This window comes from Equus asinus, chromosome 30 (genome assembly GCF_041296235.1).
Source record: "Equus asinus isolate D_3611 breed Donkey chromosome 30, EquAss-T2T_v2, whole genome shotgun sequence".
Classification (NCBI taxonomy): Eukaryota; Metazoa; Chordata; class Mammalia; order Perissodactyla; family Equidae; genus Equus; species Equus asinus.
The window spans coordinates 4,994,844-5,018,753 of NC_091819.1; the positions used below are offsets into that span (position 1 = coordinate 4,994,844).

General features: G+C 38.5%; 1 protein-coding gene across 1 annotated transcript in view; it reads right to left on the minus strand.

Annotated features, from left to right (window-relative positions):
* CRB1 (crumbs cell polarity complex component 1) overlaps positions 1–23,910 on the minus strand; it is a 199,063-nt gene that overhangs the window by 94,095 nt on the left and 81,058 nt on the right. The window contains exon 5 of the mRNA XM_014829037.3: positions 19,844–20,026. Coding sequence (XP_014684523.3) covers positions 19,844–20,026 — 183 coding nt within the window. The remainder of the gene's footprint in view (positions 1–19,843; positions 20,027–23,910) is intronic.

The following is a 23,910-nucleotide window of genomic DNA, read 5'->3' on the forward strand; positions in this document are numbered from 1 at the left end:
GGAATGTTTGAATGAAAGACTCATATGATCTGATGTACATTAAAAGTTACTCCAACAGCCATGTGGAAAACTGACTTAGGGAGTCAAGAATAGAAACACCCAAAAAAGGCTGAAGGCTATTGCAGTAGTCAAGGTGAGACATGACAGTGTCTTGGTCTAAAGCAGAAATGGTAGACGTGGCGAGGCATGGTCTTGCTTGGGGTACATCTTGAAGGAGAAGCCTACAAAACTTGTAGTGAACTGAATGTGAGATTAAAGAAAGAGAGAAATCAAATATGACTTTTAGATTTTTGACCAAACCGGGTGAATATGTTGTTAACATTGTTGAAATGGGGAAGGAAAAATATTTTTGTTATTATCATTGCTGTGGTTGTTAGTTTTATTGTTATTTATTGTTTGCTTTAGTCTTTTTTTTTGTTTTGGAATGCAGGGAGGAAGAAAATAAAAAGCTTGTTTTGGGATATGTTGTATTAGAAAACAATCTTAATTATCTAAGTGGAAAAGTTAAGAGAAGTTCAGGAGAGAGGCTAAAGCTAGAGATAAAAATTTTGATGATAAACATCTATATAAAATTTAAAGTCAAGAGAGTACATGAGATTTCCTAGAGAGTGAGTGCAGATGGGAAAGAGAAGATGTTGAAAGACTGAATCCGAGGGGACTCTAGCACTTAGACATTAGAAAATAGAGGATAAGCTGGTGATAGAACGGCAGTGAGTAGGAACAAAACAAGGCAGATGTTAAGTAAAGAAATTGTAATCAGAAGATGGGAGAGGCCTATTGTAAAATGGTACTGAGAGGCCGAGTATGATGAGGACGGAAAACTAAGCTTTGAATTGGCAAAATGGATATTGTTGAACAAGGATGTTCTCACTGAAGCAATGGCCACAGCCTGATCAGAGGCAGTTAATGCGAAGTGAGAAAGTAGGGTAAGGATAGGCATCCTTTTGGAGGAGCTTGGCATAGAGAAGTGAGGTGATACCTGGAGGAGTGTGTATACTCTAGAGACCATTTCTTTTTTCACATGGGAGATAGCCGAGTTGATGAGAATGATTTAGAATAGAGTGGAAATCAGTGAGGCAAGATTTAGAAGGAATAATCGCTAAAGGCAAGTCTCTGAGTCATTGAGAAGGAACAGGATCCAATGCATAAGTAAAGGGCCTTGGGTGGTGGGAGCGTTGTAATGGGAAGGTAGGTCAAATGTGGGCAGGTCTTGGGAGGTGGTGAGTAATGAGTAACAGGTAAAGAGGGAGATGCTAGAGAGTCAATCTCCTCTGGGCACTCAGCATTCCTGCAAATTCTTGCTGGGTGCACCCAGAATGCAAGACTCTAACCATTCTTTACCTGGGCCGATACTCAGGGTTGGTTTTTACAGCAAGCAACTTTGAAGGATGAGGTTCCTTCTCCCTCTGGGACAAAAAAGCAGATTGGCTTACTCTTTGCTATAAAAACAGTGGGTTCCCCAAGCTCTTGTTCCTCAAGTGATGCAAATCCACTGCATGCTCACCATCCATTTGAACCCATATCAAATCATCGATGTAAGACTTGCATGCAAGGGAAATCTATGTACACGTGATGCTCAAGCTGCCTGCTGTGTTGCAAGTAATAAAGTCCTTTGTCTATGACTCAAGGTTTATGTCTTCTGATAGCATCCATGAAACAATAACAAGCTAACTTATTCGCTTATACGAAGGGTTAAATTAAATCTCAGACCCAATAGTTATGGTAGCAAAGATGAGATGCTGACAGAGACATAGCTTTCTGGAAGGAAAATGTTAAGGGCCCTTCAGGATGGGTTCAGGGATAGGAGAAGACTCCCTGGACTCTCACCCAAGTGGTGGGTGAAATGGGCAAGCAAGGAACCCTCACTATCCTACCTGAGATTGAGCAATAGGGGGTAAAATTGAAATAAGCAGCCTCAAAATGATGGTTTTCTTGTTTCTAGCTCTTCCCTGAGTGGGAGGAGGAGGGGATGTTATCATGGCAATAGGGCAGCAAGCCCCACAACTCCAGCCAAGAGGCAATGTGTCTGTGGCTGCTGAATCCAGGAGTATTCAAAGCTGAAATAAATGATATCAACAACGAGGACATTGCCATTCAATATAAAATTTTACATAAACCAAAACATTATAAATTTGTTTGACTGAGTCACAAGCAGTCACATGAAACTGAAATTGGATGCAAAACCATTCTTCCTGGTGTGGAGCTGCTCTCCCTCCATGACCCTTGATCCCTCCATCCCCCTGTACCATGACCTCAGCTTCCATAAGGACAAATATCCCTGTCGATACAGGACCTCAGGTGACTATCTTCCCTAGATGTGCCTGGTGAGCATCCTCCGACAGGGCAGAGCACAGGGGCACACATGGGGCAGCCACAAAGGGGCCTCTGTGCCAGACATCAGGAGATACACGGGGAGGAAGCCACTCTGGCCCTCGGACAGCAACCCTGGAGTGAGGACCAAGGTGTTTAAATACCTTTCCTGCCATCCTGCACCCTCCCCTTCCTCAAGGGCAAACCTCTCCACCACCCTGTACTTCCTGCACTCCCAGCTGCGGGACAGTATAGTTTTTTGGTGGCTGTTGCTACAACTCCTAACTCATACATGGGCTACAGTCCTTAGTTTGTGTTCCTGAAGTAAAAACAATGTCCCCATTCAATGGATGAAGTTTGGATGGGGCTTGCAGTGGGAAAGGGAAGTTAAAGTGACCTTACAGATGGGACATCTGGGCTGAACCAATGCACAGTTGTTGTGGCTTCCATATCTGCATGTATCATGAAAATAATAGGTTGTGTGTCTGCCCTTCCTCATTCCAGAAGTGTCAGAGGGGATTCTCCCATTTAGGATTTACCACATGCATTGCCCTCTCCTCTCTGGTCCAATAGAAATAATATAGAATCTGAGGAGAAAGGAAAATTACAGCTTCAGTTAAAGACCTAGTGGATAGGGGCTGGCCCCGTGGCAAAGTGGTTAAGTTCGTGCGCTCTGCTTTGGCGGCCCAGGGTTTTGCCGGTTTGGATCCTCGGTGCAGACATGGCACCGCTCATCAAGCCATGCTGAGGTGGGATCCCGCATACCACAACTAGAAGGACCCACAACTAAAAATACACAACTATGTACTGGGGGGCTTTGGGGAGAAAAAGGAAAAATAAAATCTTAAAAAAAAAAAAAAGACAATGGATAGTGGAGAATTGATAGAGGCCATTTCTCAGTATAATAGTGCTACTTGCCTAATCCAGCCACAATTACACCCCTGTAAAAACAAAGATACACACAAACACACACACACAAAGGCAGCTATTAATCTCTACTGCAATTGAACGGCAAATTTATGACAGCCTGTGACTCTCTGACATGACAGAACCATCTTGGAGAGGTCAACTTGGACTTCAACACTAACAAGGGAAGGACCATCAGGCCTGTGGGTCAAATTGGAATGGTTATTCAAGATCACAGCTGGCTTGGTCTTAGCAGCATTTTGGTTTTACATGAAAAAGTGGCAGCTACTCCTTTGAAAGAAACTTTATTTTCCAATCAACTTCCTTGAGCAAAACCACTTATTCAATGGGGCCCTCCATTCACAGAGATTAGGCTCTTCTAAACACCTAGGCCTGGTTCACTGATGGTTTAGCTCAGTTAAAAGCTGATGGTATTCACTAGGCAACATCAGTTATCCATCCCCAGCAACTCCAGAAGACTGACTGAGGGAAGAGCCAGTCAGCATAATGGCCTGAATTGAAAGCCAGTCCTGCTTTCCTGAAACAATAGTCCTAAAGACCAGGTATTTTATACTTTTGCCAGCTATTGGGCAATGGCTAATGACCTAGCCATCTGGTCTGCCACTTGTAAGACCACAGACTGGCAGGTTAAAGAGGGCTGCAAAGTGTGGAAGAAAGTTTCACTTGCCAATTGGCCAGTCCAGTTCAGTCAACAGAAGACCATGGGAAGGGCCCATTGTCTAATGACACTGACAATAATCAAGCTGCTCATTAAACCTGAACCACCCAGATCACCATCATCACTGCCTGGATCCATTCTCATACCAGATGAAACAATATATCCACTATCACGGACTATAGCAAAGAACTGTGTGTGATCCAGAAATCACCACTGCATGCCAGACTGTGACTCCTGCCAAAATTGGTCTGATTGTCTCTCAGGGAAGGAGACCACATTCCATGGAGCATTTTCCCTGCCTTCTCCTAGAAAATTGCCTACATTGGATCTCTGACTCTCTCTCAGGACTATCATTGGTACCTTGCCATTATAGACACGTTTCCAGATTATGCTGCTGTTCCAGTCTGATTAGCTGACTCTTATTTTCAGCTTTCCAGACCATCTACAATCTGACAATAGTGCATTTTTTTTTCTCATGAAGAGCATCAAACAATGGGCAGCCAAGATATTCGAAGGATATTCTACACTCCCTTATCATTCTCTGATAAGGCTGCTGGGACCATTGAGACAGGGGATAGACCTTTAAAAAATCAACCCCTAAAGATTTATGACTTTATCTCCTTCACCTTTTCCTGGTCCATGCACCTTGTTAAGGTAGTCTGGGATGAAACACAACCATTACCAGAAAAGATTTATCTCTTGTAGGCCACCTCCTAGGTAATGATCAAGATGAAGGGGGTGAAGGGTTATATAAACCTATTTTGAAAATTCATAATTCTGCCCTTACCATTCACGGGCCTGAAGCTTCTTCCTTTTCTTTAATGACAATCCTAGGCATGGTTGGTTTGTACACACTCTGAGTGGCAGCCCCACCTAAAGGGGAGACTAAGGGATTAAAATTTAACTCTGATTCAGCCACCTGGAATCTTTTATTGAATTACATAGTCCTAGATCATAAGGAAAATGACCACTTGGTTGAAAATACTGCCCACCAAGTCTTTGCGCAGTGGCCCACTTGGACCAAGTTGGAAAATATAATGGATCTCTGTGAATGCTTTTAAATGGTCTTTTCATATTTACACCTGATCCCACTCTCTGAAAGGTATTGGTATGAGCAGATGATTGGAGAAAAGGTAAAGATTTAGCTACTGGGATTGAACACACCAATTTCATGGCCAAGCAGGAAGAACAAGCCCAGCACCTGAGGACAGAACCCTTTAGACTCCAGGAGGTTCGTGGGGAAGGGGGCGATTCACATGTTCCTCGCCGCTTAGATTAAGCATTGCAGACTGGCATAAAAATCACACAGTCTAGCTGAATCTAGCAGCAGCTGAAGCTGACAATTTAACTCACTGCTGCATTTGTCATCCCTGTCCACATGCTACAAAAACAGAAAAACTCTGTGGACTTGGCTGATCCTAAACTATTCTGCCATGCCTGACACCACCAATGGCAGTTCCTGAACTTGCCTCCTCTTCAACCTTGTATGTGTACAGATGGACCCCTACAACTTTGTTTCAATCTTAATGATACAAATTCATATGCTTCTCCTGATGCCCAAGCAGCTGTGGGTTGTCATATATAGCAACCGAGGCTGCAACTACTCAGTAACACTGTCCAAGGTACCAAATTAACCAAACCAGCGTAACGATGGTCTAAATAAAGTTTAACAAATTCCAAACTGGAGTGAAGTGTGGCCTCTTGTATTATATATTTGTATGTGGGAGAATCTCTCCTTTTGGGATGAGGCTTGCTCATGTGTTGTCCTTGTGATTATTAGTAATGACATTAATGATTAGCAGGTCAGTCTAAACTCTTGCTTAGGTCACAGACTGGCTTTCTGAAAAAAGATCTACTAGTGCCCTTGGGATTTATTCACACTTTGCTGAGTCCAGGGCCCTGGGAAGTGGAGTTGAAGTCCATACTACCAATTGACCTCATCCTGTTGCTTCTAGTCCTGTTGGTAGTATCCTTAATTAAATGCTGTCTGAGGGAAATGGAACAGATTTGGTCTCATTCTCTCCCAGTCAGATTAATCGGGTTGACTAATGGAATGGCATATTCATATGAAAATTCAAGTTCACCCAAGAAAGTGTAGGGCCATGGGATGGATTGCTGGAGGAGGCAGTCCCTCATGGGCCCTGGGCATCCTTGCCTGCTCTTGTTAGGAATGTCAAAAATGCAAGGCCCTGACTTCTCTTTACCCAGGCCATTTCTCATAGTTGTATGGGAGGAAGTAACTTTTTTTTCCCCAGTTACTTTATTGAGGTCATAATGGTTTATAACATTGTGTAATTTCAGGTGTACATTATTATTTATCAGTTTCTGTATGGACTGCATCGTGCTCACCACCAATAGTCTAATTTTTATCCATCAACATATATAAGTGCCCCTTTATCCCTTTCACCCACCCCTCAACCTCCTTCCCCTCTGGTAACCAGGAATCTGTTCTAATCCATGTGTTTGTTTATCTTCTACATATGAGTGAAATCATGTGGTGTTTGTCTTTCTCTGCCTGGCTTATTTAGCTTAACATAATACCCTTGGGGTCCATCTATGTTGTTGCAAATGGGATGATTTTGTCTTTTTTATGCTGAGTATCATTTCATCGTATATATAAACCACAGCTTCTTTATCCATTCATCAGTTGATGGGCATTAGGGTTGCTTCCACATCTTGGCTATTGTGAATAATGCTGCAATGAACATAGGGGTGCAAAGTCTCTTTGAATTGTTGATTTCAAGTTCTTTGGATAGATACCCAGTAGTGAGATAGGAAGCAACTTTGAGGGATGAAGTAATGTCTTCCTTTGGGACAAAGAAAAGGCTTCATGCTGCTTGTTATAAAAACAGTGAATTCCCCAACTGGATCTTCCTCAGTACTTCCTGTGTAGCACTCATCTGGGCCCACATAGTGTCAACCATGTGGGACTTGGGTACAAGAGTAATCAACGTCCACATGACATTCATGGTGCTTGTTGTGTGTGCCTGTTTTTTTTTTTTACTCAAAAGTCTTATGTCTTTCTGCCAGCATCCATGAAGCAGTAACATGCTAAGTTATGAGCTTGTAAGTAGGATAAAATAAAATCTCAGATCCAACAATAAATTCAGTGGAGGGAAGATGAGGTAGTTTTTCTCTGAGTGAAATCAGAAACCTGGTAATCCACTTACAGTAACAAAGAGGGAGGACGTATTGGAAATTCGAAGAAAGAGAAAGTAGAAAAAGGTCATTCTGAGAAGTAGAACTCTAAAAGGATTGTTGTCTAGTGCTAAGGGCCTCCAGGAAATTTGGGGTCATCAGTTTAAAGGGACGCTCATCATTTCAGTGTGTGACTTACGAATGTTTCTCCAGCCACATTCTAATTGCTTGTAGGTGTGGAGAAGATGAAGTCCTAGGTTTAATCATAAGTGTACTTTTGTAAGTACAATAGAGAGCAGCAGGATCAGGGGAGCTGAGGGTACACACAAGGGAGTAATTATAGTACCAGACCATGAAATCTTACCTGAGACAAAGAGTAAAAAATTGGTTAGAACAAGTGACTAGTGGTAATGAAAAAAGTAGTATAAACAAACTGGAAAAAGAGAGGTTATGGTCAGAAAGTAGAACCATTGAAAGTGAGGTTTTTAGTGAGTTACTAATGATGATAAGGTCTATGTTGTGACGATAGATTTGGGTAGAAGTTGAAGGGTGATAGTCACAGACATTTGGAAATAAGGAGGTCAGATGACTAGGAGATAAAGTTTGCATGAATATTCTACATTGGTGTTGAATCCTCTAAGAATGATGAAAGGAGTAAGATACTAAAATCTTCAATGACTGAGGGGAAGGTGCCAGGAGATAGGAAGAAGATTGCCACAAGGAAAGGCAGTGGGTGGCATTGTCCAAAGACATACGTTTCCAAAGGAGTCGGAGTTTTGAATGAAGAGGGCAGAACACTTGCTGAGAGGTGGGAATGATGTGAGAAGGACATTTAGCTTACTTTCAGGACCAGTGGAACACAGAATTTGAGAGAAGAATATAAAACAGCCACCATTTGAGAGGGTTGCAGAAGAAATAGTATCCTGAGAATGTAGCTAGATTTTAGCTAAAGCAAGTAGATGAAAGACATGTTTGGAAAAGAGGTTAAGGATATTGATAATTAAGCTTATAATAAATCTTATACTTATTAATATAATAAATATAATGAATAAATATAATATAAATATAATAATAGTGGGAAGTTCAGAAAAGGGTGGGAAATTGGGTGAAATGAGGCAATGCACAGAGCCTTTTGGCATCAGGGCTTGAGGGACCTGGGTAAGAGACACCTGGGATGCTGGGACATCTGTGAGTGACTGAGGTAAACTGACTTGTAAATCATATGAGATTATTCTTGACTGAATTTAGAGGAAATTATTATCAATTCTGATTATAGCCTTTTCAGGAACTGTTACTCAAGTAATGGATAGGGAGAGGTGAAGAGGGAGGGGTTTTTACCAAGAGCAGGTATAACAAAACCTCTTTTGGGAAAGAGATCCAGCTCTTCCGTAAGAGATTTGGTTGGTCTAAGGTTTGGATACTTTCCCTAAGACTGGAACCTCAGCTTCTCAGGGCTGAAGTAAAGTTCCAGATGAATGTGTATGTGGAAGTGTTGAGAAGTGGGGTGTGGGAGGGGGAGAAGGGTTTCCATAGTGGCTTCTGTGTTAATATCAGAAGACAGACTCTCAATAAACAATTACGGCCGTGGACTTTGATAAAAGAGCTGTAATCACTAATTAGGTCAGGTTGAGGTCACGAAGATTGTTCTCCCTAATGATCAGCATGTTTAAAGAAACTTTTGGGTATTTTGGGGAGCAAGAAAAAAATGGGACGTCAAGATGGTCGTACAAACATGCAGTTGGCTAGATCATCTGAGGGTTTGCAGGACGGCCTACTGTAAGCATGATTCTAGTATCTTCAGCCACTTCTCTGAACATTTTCTTCAAGTTCTTGCTCCAACAAAAACCTGGCTTGTATTAGAAAATGTTACATCCTTCACAGATCTTTTAAATGGTGATGGCCCACATCCCTCACTCAAAAAGAGAATCCTGGTATAAAAATATAGCATTCAGGTCCTCTACGTTGCAAGACAGCCACCTATGGCATGACAATGTGGATTCTTGAGAATTTAATTATGAATTTCCTAGTAAAGAATTTATAATAGTTTTATTCTTTTGTTTCAGAAAGCTAGTTTTTTCCACTACATGTTGGCCAGAATCCTTGAATTGGAGAGTTGGCAAGTGTCTGCTGATTACTCATTTGAGAGCTTTTCCCTAGCTCTCTTGTTCCTTCAAGTCAACAAAATAATGCTAAACCACTAAAGTAAGCCCTTGATGTCATGGTTATCTATCGCTGTTACAAGGATGTCACAAATCCGTCCATCTCCGTATTTGGTCTGCATTTGGTTTTCCAAATCATGACCATTAAATTTCCATTCTAGCTATAATGTCTTTGTAGATAGTAGGTAGTAAGCACACAATAAACGTGATTTTCAAAATTAATCTTTCTATAAGGAGGTGGCACCCCTCTGCTAATTGTTGTAGTAACATAGCAAAATCAAAAGTAGTACAAGCAGAAATGTGCTCATACATGCTCTGAATAGTTTTGTTGATAGAAGTTCCTATGCATAGTAAAGGCAAAGGTAAATAAATTTGAATCTATTGAAAATTTTACTAAACATTTTATTAAGTAAATAAGGATTGAAGCAAAGTTTGCCCTTTAGAGTTACAATTTTATATGTGTATCTAATGTCTGTCAAAGTTGTTTAGGATCTATATTCTCTAACTTGAAATTGTGAGTAAGGAAAAAAATGCATCTCTAGGAACAATGAGCCTAAAACAAAGTCAGCAAATGAACAAATTCTATCGAAAATCTCTCTTTAGGCAGGAGATATTGACTGTCCCATATTGCCTCATTACTTTGTGCATACATGATGTTTTCAACGTTTGGCTCTTTATGGCTATTTTAGTTGGATTTAGGTAAAGTGACAGGATTTAACTTTTAAGGAAAAGTGAACACTTCATTTTTAGCAACTTTGTGCTTGAAGCAGATGAACCTGAGAATGAGAGCCTTTGTGTGCAGTCACTGTGCCAGGTGGCTCTCATCGGGGTGTTCGTTGTTAAGAACCCCGCTATTTCTGCCTGAGGTTTGAAGCCAGGACTTCATAGGATCCCTGCTGCACGCCTCAGTTCTTTCCATGTAGAGAGCAGATGGGTGAAGCAGCATAAAAATCCCAGCCTTAGAGGCAACAATGTAGCATTCCAGAGACTGGCGATGGTGTTGCTTTTAGTTGGAGCAAACGCTAATTGGAGTTGGTGAGCGAAAGTTAGCATTGAAAATTGGACCTGGCTTATGAGACCGTTGGGAAACTTGTTAAAAGTGTTATCACAACTGTAGTTTGATAAACAGAAACAAAATGTTAATATTAAAAGCATTAGTCAATTGTTTCCAATTTAGCTTGGTTGGTTAGAACAGGATGCTTCAAGGGGTAAGCACACAGGTCATGAGATCCTTTCTTCATTTCTAAAAGTAATATGGTTATTTGTATTAAAAAAAAAGGCTAATTTATCAAGTCGTTTGGATCCTTACAATTTCCACTAAATTCCATCTGGCATAAATTGCATAAATAAGTCCTCTTTACTGATTTGTCTGACTGCACCTCTTTATGGCTTCACTGTGACAGTTAGCATATTGTCTTGTACTTTTGTCCATCTTTTTCCTCATGCTCTTTCAGTTTCCTTCGGGAGGAGACCATGTATTTTCATCATTATATTCCTAGAACTGAGTCCAGTGCCCGAAATTGGAAAGCTAAAACATAATAGAAAGAAGCAGCCAACATTTCTTCTAGTAACGGTCAAGGATGGTCGTACAAAATAAAGACAATTTACTGACTTTGGAACGGACTGAACAGTGCTATTCATCTACTGGCCTTCTCCTTCTCTTATTTAGCTTACCATTAAAGTTATGTGACTATGTGGGTTTAAGCAAACGCAAAGACCTTTAAGTCAAGTGTTTATGCACCATTTTCATTTCAGTCTGAGCTTTGCAGCTATGGGCACTAATAGTCATGACAGCGTGTGAGGATATTTTGCCAAAGAATTTTTTTTAAATGATTTTGGGGAATTCAAGAAGAGTAGTCATTACTGCATCTGGACACATTAGCTTCCAAGTTTCAATTTTAGTCATTACAATACCTAAATCGATCTCCAGATTTTTCTCAATTATCTCATTGAATGAGACTTTTGGTTTCTCCGGGCCATGGTAACTTGCTTCACTTGCTGGAAATCCCAGAAGAAACCCTGGAGAATAGCTAGTCCTCCTTCTGAGGGGCTTGGTTCTTCTCACAAGGATTCTCTGCCTCCTGGTGCCTGTGTTGTCACCATTTATCACTTTCCATCTCCTCAAGCTCTCTCTATTTCTATCTCCCTGAGTATTGTCTTCTGGGATTCTGAGTTAATTGTCTATTCTGGTATATTTCACTTTTAATTATAAAAAGTTATAAAAATTAAGCTACATGTGCAACCATTTTCAATGTGGAAGATAACTGTATGTGTAGGAAAGAGTAATAAAAAATCCTTAATTATAATAAAATGGAATCGTTTGTAGCTATATTTAACAACTCTAATGGTTCCTTTGAGTGGAACTCTGTCATTAAATGTATTATACACTATTACATTGTTCATCATGATGGAAATTTTATTTTAATCTAACAAGTGATAGAACTTCAAATACATATAGCTTGTAAAAAGTAAACTGTGTCATTTCTATCGCCAGCAGAGACCAGAGGGAGCCCTAAAGACACCCAATAAACCAATCATACCAAAATAACACTGAAAAGACTCTGAAAATTAACTGGTCATTAGATCTATAGCCCACAAAATTAGGCAAGGACCTGTTTGTCAAACCTAAGTAGGTTATTGCCTGCTAAAATAAAAAAATTCAAATAAGACTCAGCATGTCCTAAAATAATATCCAAAATGTCCAGGATACCATTTAAAATTACCCATCATACCAAGAAGAGGGAAAACCACAACATGAATGAGAAAAAAAGTGAACTGATGCCAACATTGAGTTGAATCAGATATTGGAATTACCTGACAAGGATTTTAAAGTAACCATCATAAAAATGATTTAATAAGCAATTATGAATTCTCTTGACCTGAAAGAAAAGGTAGAAAATATCAGCAAAGAAATAGATATTACAAAAAAGGACAAAATAGAAATTATAGAACTGAAAGTACAATAGGAGAAATAACAATTCCTTGAGTGGTCTCAATAGTAGAGAAGAGATAAAAGAGGAAAAAAGTCAGTGAACTTGAGGACATATCAATAGAATTTACCATATCTAAACAACAGAGAGAAGAATAGACCAAAAACAAAAATGAACAGAGCCTCAAGTATCTGTGGAAAAATTGCAAAAGACCCAAAATTTGGATTAACAGAGTCCCACAAGTGGAAAAAGAAAGCAGGGATGAAAGAATACTCAAAGAAAAATTGGATAAAGATTCCCCCAATTTGGCAAAAGTCATAAAACTAAAGATTTGAAAAGCTGAGTGAAACTCAAATAGGATAAATCCAAATAAACTGAGACCAAGACACATCATAAATAAACTTCTGAAAACTAAAGACAAGGTTGAAGTTAGTATCAGATTTTCTCTCTGGAAGCAGCCAGAGAAATGATGCATTATCTGAGAACACCAGTTTCAATGACAGCAGATTTCTTCTTTGAAACCATGGAAATAGAGTCATGTAAATATAGTCAACTGACCATTGACAAAGAAGAAAAGGCAATTCAATGGAACAAAGGTAGTCTTTTCAACAAATGGTGCTGAAATGGCCACGTGCAAAAAAATGAATCTAGACGCAGACCTTACAAGAATTAATTCTAAATTAATTCTAAATGAATCACAGACCTAAATGTAAAATGCAAAACTATAAAACTCCTGGAAGATAACATGGGAAAGAACCTAGATGACCTTGGGTAAGTTGATAACTTTTAAGATACAGCACCAAAGGCATGATCCATGAAAGAAACAATTGATAAACTGAACTTCATTAAAATTAAAAACTTCTGCTCTGTGAAAGACAATTGTCAAGAGAATGAGAAGGAAAGCCACAGACTGGAAGAAAATATTTTCAAAAGACTCACCTAATAAAGGACTGCTATCCAACATATACAGATAAAACTTAAAACTCAACAATAAGAAAACGAGCAACCTGACTTATTGAAAATAAGTAAAAGACATGAAGAGACACCTCATCAAAGAAGATATACAGATGGCAAAAAGTAGATAAAAAGATCCTTCACATCATAAGTCATCAAGGAAATGCAAATTAAAACAACAATGAGATACCACTACATATTCATTAGAATGGCCAAAATCTAGAACACTGACAACACCAAACGTTGACAAGGTTGTGCGGCAACAGGAACTCTCATTCATTGCTGGAGGGAATGTGAAATGGTGCAGCCACTTTGTAAGACAGTCTGTCAGTCTCTTATAAAACTAAACATACTCTTACCATACAATCCAGCAATCACACTCCTTGGTATTTACCCAAAGAGGTTGAAAACTTAAGTCCACACAAAAACCTGCACATGAATATTTATAGCAGCTTTATTCATAATTTCAAAAACTTGGAAACAACAAAAAGTCCTTCGGTAAATGACTGGATAAACAAACTGTGATAATCCAAAAATGGAATATTATTCAGTGTTAAAAAGCAACAAGCTATGAAGTCATGAAGAGACATGGAGGAAACTTAAATGCATATTACTAAATGAAGGAAGCAAATCTGAAAGGCTACATACTATGTGATTCCAACTGTATAATGCTGGGGAACAAGCACAGCTATGGAGACAGTAAAAGGACCAGTGTTTTCCAGGGTTTAGGAGGGTGGAGGGAATAAATAGGCAGAGCACAGATGATTTTTTTGGGCAGTGAAACTATTCTGTATGATACTACAATCATGGATACATGTCATTATACATTTGTCCAAACCTATAAAATACACAACATCAAGTGTGAACCCCAATGTAAACTACAGACTTTGGATGATAATGATGTGTCAGTGTGGTTCATTGATTGTAATAAATGCATCACTGTGGTGTGGGGTGTCGATAGTGGGGGAGGTTGTGTGTGTGTGTAGGGGGGAAAGGGGTACATGATAAATCTATGTACCTTCCAATCAATTTTGCTGTGAACCTAAAATTGCTGTATAAAATAAAGTCTGTTAAAAAGAAGCAGGGGCTGGCCCCGTGGCCGAGTGGTTAAGTTCGTGTGCTCCGCTGCAGGTGGCCCAGTGTTTCATCAGTTCGAATCCTGGGCACGGACATGGCACTGCTCATCAAACCACACTGAGGCGGTGTCCCACATGCCACAACTAGAAGGACCCACAACAAAGAATGTACAACTATGTACGGGGGCGCTTTGGGGAGAAAAAGGAAAAAAAAATCTTTAAAAAAAAGAAGCAGAAGTGGCTTATATTAATATCAGATAAAGGAGAGTTCAAAGCAAAAAAAGTATGAGACAAAGAGGGACATTACATAATGATAAAAGGATCAACACACAAAGAAGACATAATGACCCCAAATATGTATGCACCAAACAACAGACCTCAAAATACATAGAACAAAAATTGATAGAACTGAAGTGAGAAATAGACAAACCCATGGTTATAGTTGAGGATGTCAACTTCCCCCAGTAAGCAAACAATAGGACTGTCAGACAGAAAATCAGCAACGATATGGAAGATCTGAACAACACAGTCAATCAACAGGACCTAATTACCACACATAGAAATCTCCACTCAGTGACAGCAGAATACACATTTTTTTTCAGGCACTTATGGAATATTGACCAAGACAGACCATATCTTGCACCACAAAACAAACCTCAACAAATTTGAAGTAACTGAAATCATACAGATTGTGTTCTCTAACCATAATGTCATCAAACTAGAAATCAGTAACAGAAAGACAAGAGAAAAATCTCTAAACACTTAGAAATTAAACACCATAATTCTCACTTTTAAATAATCCATGAGTCAAAGAGAAAGTCTCCAAGGAAAATTTTAAAAGTACATAGAACTGAATGGAAATGAAAAGATGACATATCAGAGTATGTAGGATGCAGCTAAAGTGGTATAGAGAGTTAAATTTATACTATCAAGTGCTTCTATTAGAAAGAATGAAGGGCTTTAAATCAATAATAAAAGTTCCTACCTCAAGAAAATAGGCCACCTCCATCAAGGGAGGATGGAATGATAAGTCTGCAACCTGGAAGACGACCTTTGCCCAACCATGCTGGCACCCTGACCTCCACCCTCCAGAAGTGTGAGAAATAAATTTTTGTTCTTCATATAAAAAAGAAAGACACTAGAAAAATAAGAGCAAAGTAAACCCACAGCAAGCAACAAGAAGGATACAGTAAAGAACAGAAATCAACGAAATTGAAAACAGAAAACGATAGAGAAAACCAATGAAATAAAAAGCTGGTTCTTCAAAAAAGATTAATGAAATTATAAACCTGTAAAAAATGAACAAAAATAAAAAGAGAGAAGATACCAATGGTCAAGATCAGGGATGAAAGAGAGAAGATCACTACAGATCCTGCAGCCAGTAAAAGGACAATAAGGCAGGGCTATGAGTAACATTATGCTAATAAATTTGACAGAAAAACCAGCAAAGATATAGAAGATCTGGTCAGCACAATCACCCAACATAATCCATTTGACATATATAGAACACTCCACTCAACATGAACAGAACACACAATTTTTAGGAAAAAAAGAACCAATCCTTTGAAATCCTTGAACTATCAAAACTCAAACAAGGAGAAATAGGTAATCTGAATAGTCCTATTACTGAAATTGAATTTATAATTTAAGAGATCCAGAAAATGAAATCTCTAAGCCCAGTTGGTTTCACTGGAAAATTCTTCCAAAATACTTAAAGAATTAACACTAAGTTTTTATAACCTCTTCGAGAAAATGGAAAAGGAAGGAACATTTCTTAACTCATTTTATGAGGGCAATGTTACCCTGATCATATAACCAGACAAAGAGAGTACAAGAAAAAAACTATAGACCAACACTTTTCACAAACTTAGAAGCAAAAATTCTCAACAAAATATTAGCAAACAAAAAAAAATTATATACTGTGATCAAGGGGGATTTATTTCAGGTATGCAAGGCTGGTTCAATATCTGAAAATCAAGCAATGCAATCCACTACAGTCATGCACAGCTTTATGCTGGGGATACGTTCTGCAAAATGTGTCGTTAGGCCATTTCATCCTCATGTGAACATCAAAGAGTGTACTTACACAAACCTGGATGGTATAGGGTACTACACACCTAGGCTATACGTTATTAATCTTATTGGAAAACCGTCATATGTGTGGTCCACTATTGACTGAAATGTTATTATGTGGTGCATGGCTGTATATCAGTAGGCTAAAGAAGAAAATTATATCATATAGTTGATGCAGAAAAAGCATCTGACAAAACCCAATACCCATTCATGATAAAAACTCTCAGCAAGTTAGGAGTAGAGGGAAATGACCTCAACTTGCTAAAGAGCATCTACAGAAACCTATGGCTAACACTATAATCAATGGTGAAAGACTGAATGCTTTCCCTCCAAGATTGTGAACGAGGCAAAGGTATCTACTCTCACAACTCTTATTCAACATAGTCTCAGAAGTTCTAGTCACTGCAACAAGGCAAGAAAAGGATTAAAGGGTATATGGATTGGAAAGGAAGAAATAATACTGTCTCTATTTGCAGATGACATAATTGTCTATGTAGAAAATCCCAGGGAATCTACAAAGAGGAAACTCCTAGATCTAATAGATAGGTTCTACAAGGTCTCAGGATATAAGATTAACACACAAAAATCAATCACATTTTTTGTACAAACAATGACTATGTAGAAACTGAAATTAAAAATACAATACCCTTTACAATCAATCAAAGAAAATGAACTTCTTAAGTATAAACTTAACAAAAAATGTCCATGGGCTATATGCTGAAAATTACTCAACAGTAAAAAAACTAATCAGAAAATGGACGGAAGACATGCAAAGACATTTCACTGAAGAGGATATACGGATGTCAAAGAAGCACACAAAAGAAGTTCAACATCATTAACCATTAGGGAAATACATATTAAAATCACAATGAGATATCACTTTATACCTATCAGAATGGCTAAAATGAAAAAATAGCTACAACACCAAATGCTGGCGATGATGCAAAGAAAAGATTGGATTTCTTCTATATTGCTAGCGGGAATATTTTCCAGACAGCCTGGAAAACAGTTTGCAGTCTCTTAGAAAACCGAACATGCAACTACCGTATGATCCAGCTATTACACTTGTTGGCATTTATCCCAGAGAAACGAATACTTATATTCACACAAAAGACTGTACAAAAATGTTCGTAGAAACTTTATCCATAACACTGGAAACAATCCAGATGTCCTTCAACAAGTGAATGGTTAAACAACCTGTGATACATACATATCATGGAATACTACTTAGCAATAAAAAAGAATGAGATATTGTTACACACAACCTAAAGGAATCTTCAAAGAATTATGCTGAGTGAAAAAAATCTATCGGAAAGTTTACAGCCTGTGTGATTCTACTTATGTAATACTCTGTAAACGACACAATTACAGAAAAGAAGAACAGATTAGTGCTTGTTAGGGATTAGGGACCAGACGGTAGAGAAGGAGAGAGGTCAGATCCTTGTGATGGTGGAACTGTTCTGCATGTAGACTCTATCAATGTCAGTATCCTGGAGAGATGCTGTACGTCGTTTTGCAACATGTTACCATTGGGGTAACTAGGTAAGTATACATAGACCTCCCTGTATTGTTTCACATAACTGCTTGTGAATCTACCATTATCTTAAAAAAATTTAATTAAAGAAGTAAAAGAAATAAAGAAAGATATATTCACACATAAAAACACGTGACACAGCAGGTAGGATGATAAACTTAGAATCAGAGGATCTAGATTTGTGTCCCCAGTCTGCCAGTTCCAGCTATTGTGACAAATTGGATAGCTGTTCACGAAGCCTGTTCTCTTATTTTAGGTACACAACAAGACTAGATTTCTCGGTCTTTGCTGCAGTTAAATGTGGTTGTATGACCAACGGGATGTGGGTAGAAGAGATATTCATTACTTTTCGGGCTTGCCCCATAAAAATCTTCTAGACGCCATGCTCCATTTTCATGCAGAAGAGCATGGTAAACTTGAAAGCCACATTTTGAAGATGGAAAAAATAAAAAACAACAAGAAAGTGAGAAGCCTGTGGCCCTGAGTCACTATTTGGAGGACAATTGATCATGAGAACCCATTTTTGGACCTCACATGAGCAAAAAATAAACTATTTCATTACACCATGGAGATTTGGGGCATCCAAGCCTTCTTAACTCACAATCATTCTTGGCAGCTCTTCAGAAATCAAGTCCAACACACTCTTCTGGAACATTCCACTGCCTCTCCTGTTTGGATCTGCAGATTCATTGGTTAACCATATCCTTTTATCCAATGAGGCAATATTAACAATGGCCTCTGACTTATAGAGAGTCTTCTCTTTATGACCCTAAACCCAATATTAAAAAAAAATTTATAACCCCCCTACCTTGTTCCAAGAAGGATTTAAAGTAGCTGACAAAAATACATACACTATACCAAGACCAAAAAATTTGGAAAGAAAAAAGGCAACCATAAGAAACAGAAACAGGAAATTTAAATAATCCCAGGGGTGAGGTAAATACATAAATACATCCATAAGAAGCTATATACTTGTAGAACTCAAGTTTACCTATGAGATTGCTAGCAGCCTAGATGATTGCAAAATATGGTATATTCCAAGATTTATTTCACACTTTTTGTTATTTATCAAGATTTATTTGCATGCCTTTTATTAAGGGAAAAAACACGCAAGCCAGAAGCTGTTTGGAAAAATACTACTTATCGTGACTGACATTGGAAAGGCTTTTCTCCTATGTACTCTCATAGAAGGGACAGTGAATAAGGAAATAACATCATGTAGAGCAACCTTAGAGCGAACACTGCCATGAATCAAAGATCGTTAAACTTCAAAATTGAAACATTGATAGAAAGGGAATCCTAAGTGTAAATAGACCCTTCTTTTTCCTCATTTACTTTCCTCAGAAATCCTCAATATTAACTGAAATATGTTCCTCAGTTATCACTTAATCTAGGAGAAAGAAATAAGATAGAAATCTAGATTGTAATTAGTGTTCTCAGTGATTTCTATGCAATTGTAGGTAAATTGCTACTCATTACCAAAATAGGAACTGTGTTCAAATTTGTGAGTTTTCAGAACCTGGAAGCAGACACAAACACAACCATTCATTGGAAAACATCCATGCACGTTTCCTCTGGGTTTTAGAGTAAGAATGCTGTAGAAAAAGCTGGAGTCATTTAAATGTGATATATGAGACAATTAGCTATAGAATAGTTGAGGAAGATTACTTAAGATCAGATAATTGTTCTCAGTGTAAATATAAAAAGTTCATTAACTTTTTAAAACAAATCTGAATAACAAAAATTTAGCATCATTATAAAATTTAAGAATGTAAGAATTCCAACATTTTCTGTTTATAAGGTAAAAAATTTGTGTCGCACTCCAATTCCTAGTATAATGTATAAAAATACTTTCCCTTTCATACACCTCTCCTATCCTTCTTTTTTAACATATTCCTCTTGATCTGAGGAATTACATGATACGTGAAACAAGATATTTTTCCTGTCCACAAGGGGGACCCTTTGCACCATAGCATCAAAGTTTATACAGCACAGATCTTACTGCTAATACACCATTTGGTGAAATGCATGATGGGCCATAAAAGGCTAGGAAGTCCAGTCATCTCCCCTCTCCTTGGTCTCACCTGTGAATCCAGGCTGACAGATACAGACATAACCTGAAGCTTCAGGGTAGCTGAATGAGGAAGGCAGCTGAGCAACGCGTCCATACTGTTGCTCTGAGGACCGCTCCACACATTCCCCATCAGACTGGCAGGGATTACTGCTGCATTCATTGATGTCGGTCTCACACTGGGCACCTGTGTATCCTGCAGGATGGAAGTTCAGAGAAGCTGCTGAGCTAAAGCTCTCAACCACAGAGCATATGCCTGAAAAGGAGGCTGACCACTGTGCTGGCGCCAATTACCAATGATGTGCAAGGAACTAGCAAAGGGAATCTGCTAAGAGGAGGCTTCCAAGACAATAAGCAGTAGCAATGGGAACACTTGTATAATACCGGCCAGTATTTTTTACAAAGATTTGATTAATAAGGCTTCAAATAAAATGGGACTTCAGGATAACCTTGATTTAAAATGAACCTTTTAACTAAACACTCCAATCCCTCAAATATTCCAATGGTTGGAATTTTAGCAAGAAAAAATAAAATATTTTTCAGGAAAATAGCTGCAAAGTCAGCAGTATCCACACAGCCAACCCTAAATTCTCTTAAAACTCAACGTAAATGTAAATGGTTCCTTCCTAAAACTCAGTGGGCAGAATGAAAAATTATTTCGTATTTGAATGGATTTAGCTGGGTCATTTTATTAGGGACAGGAATAAAAGCAATAAAACATGAATGATTTAGTACTTTATAAACATTTGATGTATTAAATATAAAAGAAAGTCCCTACCAGAACTGTTTCTTTGGTTTTACATACATATGCACCTGTTAATATATACATATAGTTTTATCGTGTGTGTGTTAACGTAACTGGAATTGTACTGTATGCATTCTTCTCAAGTAGCTTTTTTCACTCCCTTGCACAATCTATCCATGTTAGTAACATAGATGTAACTCATAATTTCTAACTATTGCCAAGTATTACCTCATGTGGATGTACCATAGTTTAATCATTCCCTTAGTGGGTTTATACACATTTTCGTTATTACAAAAAATGTGTCAGTGAATATCAATATATATGCATGCTTACGTACATGTCTGAGAATAACACTGGGGTCCATGCCTCGAAGAGGAATTTCTGGGTTATAGGTTATGTACATTGTTTATTTTAATAGATACTGTAAACACCTCAGAGCAGTTATACCATTTGCATAATTACCAGCACTGGACCAGTGTACACATGGCTCTAAACCCTTGCCAACATTTGCTATCACCAAATAAAATTTTTCACCAGTTGGTTAGATAAAAAATAATACCTCGTTGTTTTGGTTTACGTTTTCCCCAGTTACTATTGAATTTAACATCTTTTGGATTTCTTTTTATCATTTCATATCTTTTTCCTGTTTTTTCATTAGACTGTTTTCCTTATTCATTTATAGGAGTATTTGTATACTATGTACGGTTCTAGTCCAAAGATGTAAATTTAGTAAGATGCAAGACAAAGCTGATGAGTGGGACCGGGACAACATCAGCTGTTTTGCGAGATGGTGAGAAAGCTGCAAGAAGTTCTTAAAGAAACACAATTTGATTTATAATACAAGCGACCTCACAGTCAACTAAGGGTCTTTGTAACGTCACTTAACACTACTGAGAAATATGTTTTTGAACTAAAATTTGCAATCCAAAATTATAAAACTTATAAAGCAAATCATGGTAGCTCTTTGCTTTAAAATCACTCAAGGGCTCCCCCTTTCACACGGAATTCAAAACCTTAACCTAAAATGATCTTTCTTACATGGCCACACTCCCATCTCGACATTCCTATGCCTAGAATGGCTTCTACCCCAGGGCCTTTGTAACACTGTTCCCTCCCCTAGAAGACTCTCCTCCGACACTTCGGTTGGCTGACTCTTAGTTTTCAGGATTTATGGTGTATTTCTTTCTCAGAATGACATTCCCTTGTGGACAGATCTAAATAAGATTGCATTGTCTCCTCTCATATTACCCAATTCTTTTCTTTCATTGCTCTTATAATCACTTTTATTATGTATTTTTGTGTATAGTTGTCTCCCTCAACAGACTATGAACTCCACAAAAGCAGGGGCTGTGGTCTTTTATTCACCCCGCCAGTACTGAGCAATACGTAAGGTGAGGACCTTCAATCAATGACTGAATGAGATTCAAATAGTACTAATCAACAATTTAGATTATAATCCTAGTTTAGCAAATAAACTAGACAATTGACTAGTAACAAGCAAATAATGAGACTATAATGTGATTGCTCATTTTGTAATTTTAATAAAAACCTGAGCGGGGTCTTACGTCAAATCATAACCACAACGTAAATTATGTTGCTCAAAAGTATAACACACTTGTTACATATGACCCTTGGGTCTTTCTCAGCCATCTGAAGAAGAAACTTACAGTTGAAAAAGGAAACTAAAAGCACATGTCTGATCAAGATCCCACAACTCTGTGCAGTGCCCCTTTCCCCAGGAACCCTCAGTCTCTTAAACTTGAATGTTTGCTCTTAAATACTTTTATTTCATGCTTAAGGATCTACAAATATTCACTTAGACAATGGTTTTCACAGCAAGTTTTTATAAACTGGTATTCATTGTTCTACAGAGGACCTTGCTGAAGAAAGCTTGGACTACTTCCAATTTTCTTCTCATTCTAAGTCTCAAGACTCGTGCATAAGCCAGGTTAGGAAGTAATTTAGAACCTCCATAAATCCTCGTTTGTTTTCCAGCTCATGTGTTATCTTATTCCTATCATGAGCATTAGCATGGTTCTGATTTATAGTCGTGCCAGTCCTGTCCCCATCCCTGGGGCCCTGTGAGGACTTTGTTTGCTGTTCCCTTTAACCATGTATATAAATAGACTCCTTCAGTCAAGGCTATATTCAATAGTTTTAACAAGTTTTTCTGTAAAACTCTGTACAAAGAAACAATATGATACTGAATGAAGTCTCCAGGGTTCTTATATTATGTTTCGTTTTATTTTTTAAACAAATCTAATCTTATCTGGGTAACGGGAAAACTTTTAAGATAAGCATTTAAAGTGACTGACAGTTCTTTAATTAATTCTTTTTGATATGAGGACCCTGGGCACTTATAGCAGTGGATTCTTGCCGTTGCTTCAGTGGCAGTGGTCTCACGATCCAAAGGAATGGTCTCCTTTTCTTAGATCTAGAATAGTTTGTAGCATTAAACATTCTATTTATATACAACAGTGAGAATAGGGTGTAAAGATATTCTGAATTTTCTATCTAGGCAAAATCTCCATCCATCCAGTGACCCAAGAAAGAAACTCAGGACTGTCCTAAATCTGTGCCCTTTCTTAGTCCCCACATCATTTCCGCCTCCTAAATGACTCTCATGCCTGTCCATTTCCTCATCTCCACTCTCACCCCTGTAGTCTTAGTTGTGCCAAACAGGCTTATCTCTTGCTTAAACTACTGCAGAACTCCTTCACTGGATTCCCTGCCTTTGGTTTTAATCCCCTCCATCATCTTCCACGACAGTGCCAGAGAGCTCTTTCTGAATTAACAGGTCAGATTATGTTACTTCCCTGCCCCACAGTTTGCAGGGCAGATAACAGCGTTGTGGTCTGGCTTCCCTTTTGTCTTGCTCCCCAGCCTGTCTCTTTACACCAGCTCTACCTGGCCTGGCATTTTTGAACAATCAACTTCCACAATTAGACACCCTCTTTTCCACGTGTGCCTGCTGCCCTTTCTTCCTTCTTTCCTTCCTTTCCCTCTCTCTTCTTTCCTTAAATAAGGCCTAGGGCCTAGAATGGCCAAGCTCCTAATTTTGGTATCTGGTAAACATTTATTGAGTGCTTACTATGGTCCAGGCTGAGCTCAGAGCTTTGTACACATTACTGGATTTATCTCCCAAACAACTCTATGAGGTGGGTATTATTAGCATCATCTTTGCTTTATAGATGGGGAAACGGGGGCTCAGAGCAGGAAAGTAACTTGTCCAAAGTCACAAGGCTAGCGAGTACGTTTCCGGGATATGCTTACTTTCAAGTCTTCTAAAACGGTGCCTCCTCAGCCAAGCTACCCCTGTGCTTCTTCTCCCCTTA